The sequence below is a fragment of the Schistocerca serialis genome, chromosome 2 (assembly GCF_023864345.2).
Source record: "Schistocerca serialis cubense isolate TAMUIC-IGC-003099 chromosome 2, iqSchSeri2.2, whole genome shotgun sequence".
In the NCBI taxonomy this organism is placed as follows: domain Eukaryota; kingdom Metazoa; phylum Arthropoda; class Insecta; order Orthoptera; family Acrididae; genus Schistocerca; species Schistocerca serialis.
Genome location: NC_064639.1, coordinates 375,527,656 through 375,541,617, shown reverse-complemented (window position 1 = coordinate 375,541,617; position 13,962 = coordinate 375,527,656). Strand labels below are relative to the sequence as shown.

The window sequence follows — 13,962 nt, the reverse complement described above, 5'->3', positions numbered from 1 at the left end:
AGTTATAAACCAGAAATCATATGTGTTACAGCAATGTAAATTGCCTTACAGGAAAGTAAGGGCATAGGGCGTGTTGCCAGACTGCATAGTCTAATGAAGACTAAACGCCATTATGTATCGGAATTGACATTCTGAAATTCCTTAAAACTTTTTAATCCTAAAATACAAGCAATTTCATATGATGTACATTGCAGTGATATGAAAAAGTATTAAAAACGTAATTATCTTTGCAGTGTACACAAATCCCTACCATTAAAGCAGTGAACAAGAATTTAGGTAAAAAGTAGGTAGGTCATTAACTGGGATTTAGTTAGGTAGCTCCTCCAGTAGATTTAAGTATCATTTTCCAGTATTTGGTAGTAGTAGTAGAAATAGTAGTAGCGAGTTGGCTGTTCTTCGGACACCCTCCATTTCACTTCTCAGAACTTATTTGCGCTATTTTGTATTAATTAATCAATATGTCCTCATGGAAGAATAATAACAATGCATTTTAATAAGAGGTTCACTGTGGTTAGTGTGTCGACCCCCCAGTAGCTGAGTGGTCACCGAGACAGAATGTCAATCCTAAGGGCCCGGGTTCGATTGCCGGCAGGGTCAGAGATTTTCTTCGCTCAGGGACTGGGTGTTGTGTTGTCCTAATTATCATCATAACATCCCCATTGACGCGCAAGTCACCTAAGTGGATTCAAATCGAAAGACTTGCAACCGGCGAACGGTCTATGTGATGGGAGACCCTGGTCACACGACATTTTCATTTACATTTGTGGTTAGTGTACATAAAGCAACAAATTGTATGTGAGTTTTCTAGCTGCTAAGCATTTCTGTCTGCTCTTGGTCAAGGCTGGCCGAAAGTTCGTTAACAGATTGTGGCCCACCACAAAGACAGTGGCAACAGATGACTTTTCAGAGAATTGGCAATGCAGGAGGAAAATTTGTACAATAGCCTCGCCTCACACCTGCCAGACTGGCACTGCAACCTCAGGATGACAGAGTGGTACCAGATTTTTTTTCCTTACTACATCACTCACACCAGAAAGGTTCGTTTTCCCCTGAAAACGGTGGGTGAAAATCATTTGGATTAGCTCGCAGGATGAAGACATCAGAAGCAATTATTGAGGTGCCTCGTTTCGTGGGCCAAGCTCTCATTGGCTGACTTTCTGTTGCGTAGACAATGGAGGGAGTGTATGTACTGGTGTAAGATGATTCAACTGGTGCTGAAAAGGCACAAGGTCACTCTGATTTGCTGAAAGCCTTTTTTGTGTGTTCCTGCTAGAGCTTCAAGGCCGAACAGGACCCTGACACAGTAGAAAGTAAGACAGGTGCAGTATGCAGACTAGGAAAATTCTGAAGTCAGATGTTAGAAGAAGGGAGCAAGACGCCAATTGAGAGAGTTTGATTCAGACAGGGACAAGACCCGTGCTGATAGTTTACACATGGGTGCAGATAGTGAGTGTAGCGACCATCACTAACAAGACAGATAAATAGTAGGTGTTTGCTGCAGCACCATTTCTTGAAGACGGCTATGCCTTTTGGTAAGAATTTTTGCAGCTTTGCAGTTAGGGAAAGCTGAGTGTCAGTTCATTTTCTGTGGAGAGCTTATTTCTACCAGTTTTGCGTTGAGCAGATAATTATAGCTTATGAATTTCGTTGCTTCACTATCATTGTCAACTTCTGAAATCTATTTAATGTCAGATAACGTTAGCCAAAATTTCTGTCAATGAGAAATAAGGGGATTCATTTCCATACCTATCATACCTTAGCCAATGATAATTTGTGGTGTTTGTTATGTGCAGAATTTATTCTCACTCATGGTATTTTCTGATTTTGGGGTAATGAAGACTTTTGTTACCTGGTAGCTATTGTTTGATTTCAGTTGTGTAAAACTTTTGATCCATTATTTTGACTGGGCATAATATTTTGCTCATTGATTAGTGCATTAGCGCTATTGGTGTGAGTGCACAGTTACTTACTGAGAGGAGCCATCTTTAGTGTCATTCTTGTGATAGGTATCAGTACGTTTCAGAAGGGTATTTTTATGTTCTAAAGGTAAATTTGGGGGCAGGAAGTTGTAACAGTTATGCATGGGCTACCAGTACAACAATGCACTCTGCACAACAAAGAGCCATTGATAAGATTGTGCCTTGTAGTTATATAAAAGAAAAGGTATAGATCTTGAGCTGCTAGTTCACTTATATTTTCTCTGTGTGCTAAGGGTTTGAGTAGCTAGGAGTGGTCACCTCTTTCATTTTGGAGACGTTTATTTTGAATTCGGTACTTTGAATATTCTGATCCGAATTCAGAACGCTATTTTGTCGTCTCTTGGCTAGGATTCGGTACTTTGGATAGTCCAATCCGCTGTCATAACCAAGTTTTATATTGAGCTAATTAATTTTGGCAGGTCAATAAATGAATACTCTGGCTTACTATAGCCTAGTTATTGTCGAGTACAATTATTGCCTTTTTAAAATTGTATTGGTACAGGTAAGTATCAAAATGAATACGATTATGAACCGCAAGATTCAAGTTACATCTAAGGCTTGTATGAACATACAAATTTTTGTAAATTTGGTCTGTGGTTTCTGCACTTTCTGTGGAGACATTCTGCACTGTATACGATGTTGACAATATTTTGGAGGGGTATTTTATTGATGATTTATATTTGTTAGTTTTGTTTTAAAAGTTTAGTGCTGTGAGTGATTTATGAGAGGCTCATGTACGAATATGAAGTAATATATGTTTACTAGGAGTCAGGCATAATTAAAGGGCGAAAGGCATAAGAAAATTGTTGTTTTCAGTATGGAGCAGAATAGCGAGAATAACATGGATGTAACCAATGCAGAAACAAAATTTTGTCCTTACAAAATAAGCAGTCGTGGAAGTAATTCGAGTAGGTTAGTGTCACAAAGAATGGAGCAGGATGATGTACTTCTATTAGACAGGAGTGTAGATGACGATACTTTAGCTTATAGGCACATAGACACAGTAGCTGATGTACAGAATTTTCCTAGAGAAGTTAGAGAGTCACCAGAATGGGATAGTGATACTAGGTCTAAACTGGACACAGTTTTGAAATTATTAATTTTAGTGGAAGAGACACAAGAGAAAGATGAGGCATATAATAAGAGAGACAAAGTAGAGGCGAAAGGAAAAAGTGAAGATGAGAAATGAGAGGCAGAAGGAGGAAGCGAGGAAGTAAAAGCAGAGGAAGGGGTTCAAAAGACCAATATATGAAACTATGAACAAAATTACAGATGAATTAGCAAATGACATAATGTAGCTTCGGTATCGATACAGTTATCTATCGAAGCAAAGGAAGATGCCAGGGTAGCGAGAATGGACGCCACAGGCGCACGAAAAGAGGCTTTAGCAGCCGAGGAACATATAAAGATCGTGAGAAGTACCATAGCTCAAACCAAGGAAGTGGTCGCGACTCTTCAAGAGCAAAGGAAGAAATCTGTCAAGGAGATAGAGGGCAAAGTATCGAAAATTCTAGAAAATCAGATGTGAATGAGCGCGCAGAGCTAAGAGGTTGTAAAAGATGCTATATCGATCAGGAACATGTAAAAGATAGTGAAAAGCAGTATGAGAGAATCTCGCAGTCGGAAAATGTTCGATCGTCAAGTTCACGTCAAGATACTGGTCAAGAAGCATTAGATTTCGTGAGATCAGATACACTATCAGCAACTGAAGCTCTTGGTCATTGACCAGCTTAAGCATTTCCAACCAGGCAGATTGCACTGCCAGTGCAGAGCGGTTATGTAGAGTCCACACTAGAACACAATTGCATACCTTTACACAGATGGGCGACTCATATTCAAGAAGAAGTATGTAGTGAGAGAAGCACCTGTCTGAGGTTACGACAGTTGAAAAACGATGGGAAGATAGACGAAATTTGAAATACCAAGAAGAGAATAGATGATTAACGTGAATGGGTTCAATAACAAGCACTTTTTGTCCATTCCAAAATCAGAATTATAGAGACTCTGGGAGTACATTACACCCCAATCATTTATTGCACAATTTGACTGGACGCTATCACCGGATTGGCTACTACAGTATAAATTAGAATTTATCTGTGGGGACATGCATGGGTTAGTTGCGCAAAAGATGCTTGGAACAGCTTGCACACGCAGATCATACAAAAAATTTCGGGAAGTGTTCCATGCGAGCTACTGGTCGCAGGAAACTCAAGATCACATAAAACAGGAGTTAATTATGTGCTGGGATCAACAAACGTCTGGTTTTAGAAGCCCCGCGAATTTGTTCAAGTCCCTCATGAGGAAGAATCAGTTCTTAGACGAGCTACGAAGAGCAACCGAGATCATTCGATTTCAGTATATGAAATTGCCATTCCATTACTATCAAATTTTAGCATGATGTTGCAGAGACAACACAGAGGCATTTAAGAGCTCGCTTTGTGAACCTGACAATGCAAATGAGTGGTATAACACATGTATAATGTGTATGTGAGACAGTCTGTTTTGCACACTGTACGAGTTGTATTATTCATACTCCATATGTGTGAGTGCGTATTGTTTATGCTGGTAAGAGTGCACATTATGCATGCAAATTAGATTGTATATTTATTGTCTGAAAACTAGGTTAAGTTCCATTGTTGCTGGCCAAACCAAAAAAGATCGTATTTAGTTTAATGTTATGTGCCACAGGTCAACTGTAAATAGTCCATGTCAACTGTAGTAAATGTGCATCAATTGTAAACTGCATTCTAAAAAAAAACATATAAATTCCACTTGTAAACTGTGCTGCGATTATTCAAAGCTGTTGGAAGAGGTGTAGTCTGAAAATATCTGTAAGTGTGTCCACCTGTGAGACATATTTTGTACATATTCCTTTCTTTCTGTGCACTGTTAAACAATTTTGTAAATATTGTACTACAGTTTTATTGTGGCTTCTTTCTATGTACACGAACTAGTCCAACTCGTGGGACATATCTGAAATGTAAAATGTATGAAATGGACCAAAATGTGGGACATATATTTTTGTAAAACATACCACATCATTGTTGTAACTATGTTAAAGAAAAAACAGAGGCATCAGAATGCACTCATCGAAGAGATGCACTTACAATTGATTAACAGTGTCCAGTTTATTACTGAATAAAGTAGGCAGACACATCCATGCTGCATGCACTTTTCCAGTAAGAAAATATATATTTGCACAGTTCTCAGTGCAGCCAAGTCCGGAGGCAGCCGGAAACGGTCCAATCTGGGCTGGGATGGCACACCACAAAACAGCAGAGGAAGCTCTGCCTGGTCGGCAGCTGGAGACTTTGCGATGGCTGGCTGCACTGACACGCGGCATTCACATTTAAGAATATGTCACTGTAGAGGACTTGGCACGTGGGTGATCATGACAGTGAAAGGTAACACTCCCTGGTGCAGTATTTGTTTAAATAAATATGCAAGTGTTTTTATCCATTCCTACCATAATCTTAGGCCATGTTAGCTCCACACTTAGGTGTCACAAATGAACTAGGGGAAATTGTTTACACTGTGACGTTAGAGCAGTGGGGAAAATTATTTAGAAGATGCATTTGTTCACATTCTGTCCTAAACAAAGGCTGATTGGAATGGAGTAAAATTTTGTATACATACTTACGAAATCTGGCAACCATGCAGGCTGGGACAGTGTCCATCAAGTCTGCCGCCTTGGACCTGACATGAAAGGGCTGCCAATGAGACCTGACAATTGTGCAGGCAGGGTCAGTACCCTCCAAGTTGGCCACAGAGCTGTCATGTTGGGTTTTGAACTATAGGGTAACTCTCCATCTTGAACTCCTTCAATTTTCCAACTTTCACTTTGGACAACTCTTCTACTGCCAATGAGCGGAGGAAAATCCTGGCTATCTTGAATTCCCTCCTTTTTTTTAGTTTCACACTATTTCATAATAGGGCAACTGGCATATATCAGGGGGGAGGATGAGGGAGAGGGAGAAAATCTGAAAACAACAAATGATGTCATAGGGGAGGAGAATTCTGGCATAATTTTTAACATTTTTTAAAATAATATACAGCCTACAGTTGCAGGTTAACTTTATCGTTTACCTAGGTTTCAACGTTAGTAATAATGTCTTCTTCAGAACCTGCAAAAAGTTAATACTATATTGTGCTAGTAAATTATATTAGATATGGTCATCCTACAGGATGCAACGTGTAGTACTTACATAAAATATTATTTAAATGTTTGCCTAAAACAAGCCATGTCCTAAGTCAATTTTATCAAACTTGATGCATAACCATAAGGTTTTGTCACTTCTATTAAACAAGCTGTAGCAAATTCACTTTAAGCCTGTTGTATGGGCCTCGTCATGTGACTAGAGACTGTGGACCACGAGGGCTTCACGGTCTGCCTCACAGAGGGCGGCGCGCATGCGCGACACGTATGGACTCAGACTCTTATTACGCATGTGTCAGATAACATTTTTGCTATGAATTAATTTTATACTTTACTATTGTAAGTTAACTACAGTATCCAGCATGACTACGTTTTACATTCTACTACATAGACTTATAAACTGACAACAAATCTCGTATGAACTTCTGTAGGAAAGGTTCTATTATTACAGAATTTGTAATGGTCACATCCATTATGAACTATTGTAGACCTAATATAGGCTGGAAGCCTTCGAAGTATGCCCTATTTTTAGATACAGTTGATCGTTCAGTAAATTGCCTCTCTCTGTAATTAGGTGTGCATACATTTGTAGTTTCTCAAGCGTGTCGATACATTTGTAGTTTCTCAAGCGTGTCGAGTCTATAGCCCTTAACTTCATGATGTAGTAGCTATATGTCACGTAAATGTTTAGGTGTATGAGCCATTTGCACCAGATGTTCCGCAAAGGCTGACCCCTGTTTTCCTATGCCCTTTATTGGAAGATGTTCTTTAAACCTTGCTGCTATAGCTCTGCCTATTTGACCTGTGTAATAACATGGGCAATTATCACACATAATCTTATATATGCCTGATTTCGCTGACTCTTTACAGTCTTTCTCAAGGGTATGAACCAAATTTAGCTTTAAACTATTACTCTTCGAGAAGGAAGTTTTAAAACCTGAATTTTTCAACAGGCGCCCAATCTTGTAGGAGACATTATCTATATAAGGAACCGATAACCATTTCTTGGGCTGATCTTGGGTTTGAGTATTTGTGTTTACTAAAGTCGTTGTCCTTTTTCGCTTTTTCTTATGATATAATTGCGTCACTATCTTTGGATCATAGCCATTATTCTGTGCAATACTCTCGAGAATTGGTAATTCTTTTTCGAGGTTGACATCTGACAACGGGATAGAAATCGCCTGATGGATACTAGAATAGAAAAACGCCATTTTAAGCACTTGGGGGTGTGTTGAATCGGCTGGGATGCTGTTGTCTTAGTAAGTTCACGAAAGATATGTGCAATGTTAAAAAAAGTAACGAAAAACTAAGAAATAATGAAGCCCTAATAACTAAGGACGATAAGGGGAACACGATTATCGTTTCTACAAAAAAAGAATATATTCAGAAAATGGAAATGTTCTTCTAAGAGAATGGCATCGTACCACTAGAGGTAGACCCAACGCCCGCCGTACAGAGGGATATTAGAGCGAGTCTTAGCAATACTAAGAAGTTGATCAGAGAATTTAGAAAAAAAAGGTATTGATAAAAATGAACCCCAAGCCCCCGACGTTAAGGAGTCAATTTAAGCAACACAAAATTTCCCATCCGATCCGCCCTATTGTGGATAGCACCAATAGTGCTTATCATAAATTAGCGAGACACTTACATTATAAAATTAAAGAATATTTCGTGTTTCAAAATAATTTTTCGATTAAAAATTCAGAGGACCCAGCCAACAGACTTAAAACTATAACATGCTACGAAAACACCAAATTGGTGTCATTTGACATCATTAGCTTGTACACAAACGTACCAGTGGATCAGACCTTGAACATTATACAACAAAACTTAAGGTACAACAAAAAATTATCCACCATAGAAATTGATGAGCTAATGTTACTTCTTAGAACGACTCTTAAATACAATTATTTTTCATTAAATAAAAAATTATATTCACACCCATGTGGCCTAGCTATGGGGAGTCCACTTGCATGTCTCATGTCTGAAATTTTTATAAATTCTCTGGAATTGGTTTTTTTCCGAAATTACCCAGAATTAGTGAACATCGTCTTTTATGTGAGATACGTGGATGACATTCTTCTACTGGTTAATAACTCTCCAGAAGGAATAAAGCAAATTTTCGCAACGTTTAACAGTCTACATGAAAAAATAAAATTCACACAAGAATGGGAATCAGTTGATAGATCACTAAATTATCTTGATTTAACGTTGACTATAAAAGATGCTAAACATCTTCTGGAAGGCAACTTATTCAGACATCAGCATCCCGGCCGATTCAACACACCCCCAAGTGCATAAAATGGTGTTTTCTATTCTAGTATCCATCGGGCAATTTCTATCCTGTTGTCAGATGTCAACCTCGAAAAAGAATTACAAATTCTCGAGAGTATTGCACAGAATGGCTATGATCCAAAGATAGTGAGGCAATTATATCATAAGTAAATGCGAAAAAGGACAACGAATTTAGTAAATGCAAATATTCAAACCCAAGATCAGACCAAGAAATGGTTATCGGTTCCTTATATAGGTAATGTCTCCTACAAGATAAGGCGCCTGTTGAAAAATTCAGGTTTTAAAACTTCCTTCTTGGAGAGTAATAGCTTAAAGCGAAATTTGGTTCATACCCTTGAGAAAGACAGTAATAAGGAACTACAAATTTATACATACCTAATTACAGATAGAGGCAATTTACTGAACGATCAACAGTATCTAAAAAATAGGGCATATCTCGAAGGCTTCCAGCCTATATTAGGTCTACAATAGTTCATAATGGATGTGACCATTACAAATTCTGTAATAATAGAACCTTTCCTACAGACATTCATACGAGATTTGTTGTCAGTTTATAAGTCTATGTCGTAGAATGTAAAACGTAGTCATGCTGGATACTGTAGTTAACTTACAATAGTAAAGTATAAAATTAATTCATAGCAAAAATGTTATCTGACGCATGCGTAATAAGAGTCTGAGTCCATACATCTCGCGCATGCACGCTGCCCTCTGTGAGGCAGACCGTGAAGCCCTCACGGTCCACAGTCTCTAGTCACACGCCGAGGCCTATACAACTGGCTTAAAGTGAATTTGGTACAGCTTGTTTAATAGAAGTGACAAAACCTTATGGTTATGCATCAAGTTTGATAAAATTGACTTAGGACATGGCTTGTTTTAGGCAAATATTTAAATAATATTTTATGTAAGTACTACACGTTGTATCCTGTAGGATGACCATATCTAATATAATTTACTAGCACATTATAATATTAACTTTTTGCAGGTTCTGAAGAAGATGTTATTTCTAAAGTTGAAACCTAGATAAACGATAAAGTTAACTTGCAACTGTAGGCTGTATATTCTTATATAGAATTCTGGCAACAACGTATTCTGGGCCAAAAATGACACATCACTTCTGCTAACCTTCACAGATATTATACACAAAAAAGCAGCTAGATACACAAAGTGGAATAGTTGTACAACTGCAAATTGTAAGTCAAGAACAAATTTCACTAATGCCGTCACTTGTATTTCACTAACTTAATATTTTAATGCATCAGCCTGTTTGATTGAAAACTCAGCTGCAGTCGTCATTAACTGCTTAAAATGTTGGCATAGAGGGATCGAGGGTGCGTATGATACTGAAGTTCTATTTGTGTTGATGAGTACCCCTTTTTTCCATTCTGTGACGAGTTTTACCAATATCGGTCAGCTAAAAGATTGTGGACAAGAAGTTTGCTACAAACCTGTTTTTGTGCTCCAACAGAAGGCATGGTTCCTTTGCAGCCACACAGGAAACGACATGCAGGAATGTTTCCAGCAGTGCCAGGAGGGAATTCAACTATGAATCAAAACGTGTGCTACTTTAAAGGCGACTATCAGCAATTAGATACAATTGGTAAATACATGGACATCAGTATCATTTTTTTTTTGTAGACCTCGAAGTTGACTTTTTAGGAGCAGTACAAGAACCGATCTGTAGTAAACTGCTTGTCTTCTGCTACTGAATTCATTGATTTTGACGAAACTTCTCAAGTGTAATAGTTAAGTTCAAGGTCAAAAAACCATTGACTAAAAACACCACATAACAAATAGTTCTTATCAATGTGAGAGCTTTCGCCCCTTTCGAATCGTGGTAGAACATAGGTCTAACCTTTTGGTCCAAGTGTTGGCAATGTCCCCACTGTATCATGAAGTAGACATTAAATAGTGACTCATACCTTTAGTGTATTTTGGTGTAGTAGTGTTGCTTGATTAAGATAGTTAATTTATCAAATACATTAAAGGAAAGGAAAATGGTAGGGTAACTCTTTTCTTTAGCTCATTTTCAGTAATATTTTAGGCTGTTTTCCATTTCGATAGAACTACAAACAAATAAGGTTTCAGATTCTCCTACTATGTAAGTGCATAAAAATTATTCCAGAGGCTTATGTGTGTCAAGGTTGCTTCATTAACTGATCGAATCCTTTCACACTCATTCGTTACTTGTGGTACATTATTTGTTGAGGTCAACAAAAAATACAAATGCAGTTGTTCAGTTTTAGTTCAGTGCTGTTTTGTTGATGCTGTTTGTCAAGACATTCAACATTGTGTTTATCAGTGCCCTACAATTGCCACATGCGATGAATAGGGTTAAAATATGTAAATTACAGACATGTTAAAAAGTTACATAATATCACATTCACCCTGTCACACTTTTCTCACAGTCGATGTGGCAAATGCTCAGTTCCTTTAAAATAGTGAGCACTGGAAGAGCAAATTTTTCGGGAAGTTCCATTGAAAAAAAACATTAACTTGCAAAATTTATTGGCTACAGTTGTCTGTACTTAATGAAAGCATCTTACAAGCAGTAGTTGGAGAGCCTGGCTTAAAGGGTTGTAAATGTAGAGACAGCATGTTTTAGCCACCACCACTCTCTGACATGTCTAGTTCTTACTAAGTAACGCATCATGGGATTGTAATCATTATGATGTGATAGCTTACACTAAATTGTTGGTCTCAAACTAGAGTGGTCCTTGTGAACAAAAGTAACATGCTCTTACGTATTATCTAATAATCAAAATAAGTATTATTTTAACATCTGTTTTAAAATTCGAGGCATGTACTTGCCGAGGAAATACCCCATTGACTACTTAATCCAGAATATTGTAGTAATTGTTAGGCTCCATAGTGCAATATCTGAAATTCATCACAAATGCTGCATAGAAGAATGTAGCTGAATGATTATCTATGGTTTTACTTTCTAACTGTAGGTGACAGTTTCGCTTAGGTTATAACAAGGCATAATGTTATGATTGACCTTAAAACGAACTAATATTACTGTTAGACCTTTTTTGCTTCATATAATCAAGTAGGCTACCCAGTCATGCTTGTATTACACACATACTGTCCTGTGGCTGACACTTGTTTCAGTTTTCTTTATTTATTAATTTCCTCCTAGAGCATTTCCAACAACTATCATATATTTGGCTTGTTCTTCGCAATCAGTTACTGAAACTGAAATGCAAGATAAAAAACGAGTTTCTGAGTATCAGATGTAGCTAATTCATAGAAATATTTATCACTATGATTCGTTTTTATGTAATGCACTCGAATACATTTGGATTCAAGTTTGGACTTTTACCCCCATGTTCATCAAAGTTAGGATGGAGACTTCAGTTTGGAAACACATTTGTTAAGAAAAAGTTGTCTTATTTTCTTCAGCTATTATTCTACTGACAACTCTGCCCCTAACTTAATGTTTGTTCCATATCTGTCATTGTTACCATGTTTTACACTAACTGATGACGCACATTTCTCAATTTTATGTTTGGAATTTCTATTTCTGTGGCGAATTAATAAATTAAGTAATGAAGCTCTCGACTTATGCTGCTAAATTGGAGAGACGAGCTGGATCCACGCGGAACCTGCCCATTGTATTGTTCATTGTTCTGTGCTTTCTTTTCTTAATGGTTTAAGCTGGAATTTCCACAACGAAAATGAATCAGGCATTTGCCTGAACACTTTGTCAAAACTGCCTAAAAACTGCAGCAAGGCGGTCAATGTGTCAGACCATCAGTCACTAACCCTCAATGTTACAAGGTGACTTTTCAGCAACACATACCGTGAGGTGTGGTCTCTGGGACCCCTATGTTTAAGCTGAGGTTTAATTCGTAAATAATTAGGAAATTTTAATGTTAAGTTGCATAAATTTGTTTTTGCAATTATTGTTTAAATACGCTATGCTGTTTATTGCACTAAATAGAGCCTACATTATTTATCATACAAAATGACATATTTTCTGCAGTTTTTCAATAGCAACACAAACGAACTGCTAGAGAACTGAATTTTACATTCTGAAAAATTATAGTACCTCTTTAACAACCAAAATTTTCGCATAAACCTAAATTCCAGGGTTTAAACTCTCACATAAAAATTGCTGTTGAGAAGTGCAAAAAGAATGTCTACAAAATTGGCATTCAGTATTGGGATCTACGTTTTTTTTCACCACCAGTCAAAGAACATTTCATTTTAACTAACTTGTTTAAAATTACACTGGAGACACAGAAAGGTTCCCACCACCACTGTCCTGAAGTTCTTCCTCTGAATGATCCTCTCTTTCATTATCAGAATTGCTGGCTATTGTAAAATCGTCGTCTTTTTCGTCTATTTTTCAATCCATGTCCCTGACATCTTCCTCCATGCACCGACTAAACGTTTTATAAAATTTAGGATCGTTAAAACTGACACATTCCTGCGAACACATTTTTCACTATACTGAAGAAAACAGATACGTGTTATAGTTGATGAGGCTACGTCTAGCAGACCCCCAACACGTCAGCAACACGTGTCAACAACAAGCAAAGAAGGCGATAATGCAACCGACAATAAAACATTCTAGGGTTGGCGATTTAGGGAGGGTAGGAGGGGTACAGAAGCATTTCACCAGAATTAACATTGGAGAGAAAGACTGAAAATTCTCGTCCGATGTAAGAAACCCCACATCGTGAGGCAAGGGTTAATAAGATGGGCATGTTCCGCCTGGATGTAGCTCCTCTCCCCATTTGGCAGCGTAAGCCGAGAACTTCCTCGCTTAATTTATTCATTTAATTTTTCACTAATGAAGATAAAAACGGAATCTGGTTTTGCCGATAATAGTAACGCTAAATAAACTACTGAAATTTGCAAGAGATTGCCATGAAGCAGTACCTGGGTGCCCCATATGAGTAGAGGCTTCGCGCCCACGCAGCAGAATATACTCAGGAGTTTACTCTTTGAATTTCTGAACATTACCGGTACTGCAGACAACACAACGAAAGCAAAAACATACAACACCGCGAAGAAAAACCGAGTCACTACGACTGAAAACAAATCTGAGAAAATAATAACAGCATAACGAAGCCCGATAGAAAAGAGTCACAGAATACCTATAAAAACGGCCGAATATCACAGATTAACACATATAGTCGCGACACTCCTGTGTACTTTTTTAAACAGCGCAACGGTAGGATGCCAGGTATTCTGTAACCTAAAGTCTTGAATAGGACATCCGAGGAAAGCGAATAGTATCGTTTCTATTGATTTGAACCACAGTTTGTATGCAGCTCAATAAATTGTAGCAATAACAGAAAGAAGACACCAAATTTGTCGTTCTATAAGGACCATAAGGGGTATCAAACAGCATATTACAGGACTATTTAGTTGCGATTTTCTTTTAACTTACAAACATTTACTGAAGAATATCGTTTCTTTTTAAGAACAAGAAATAGATACTAAACAGCAGAAGACATGCTGAACTGCAAAAAAAAAAAAAAAAAAAAAAAAAAACTTGTTATGAATGAGTCAAATACGAAC

At 37.7% G+C, this 13,962-nt stretch overlaps 1 protein-coding gene across 1 annotated transcript in view; it reads right to left on the bottom strand.

Moving 5' to 3' along the window:
- The window catches only part of LOC126456006 (cilia- and flagella-associated protein 20-like), a 31,141-nt gene extending 17,743 nt beyond the window's left edge, over window positions 1-13,398 (bottom strand). Inside the window, exon 1 of the mRNA XM_050091762.1 lies at window positions 13,318-13,398. Within this exon, the coding sequence (XP_049947719.1) occupies window positions 13,318-13,398 (81 nt within the window). The remainder of the gene's footprint in view (window positions 1-13,317) is intronic.
- Between the last annotated feature and the right edge of the window lie 564 nt (window positions 13,399-13,962).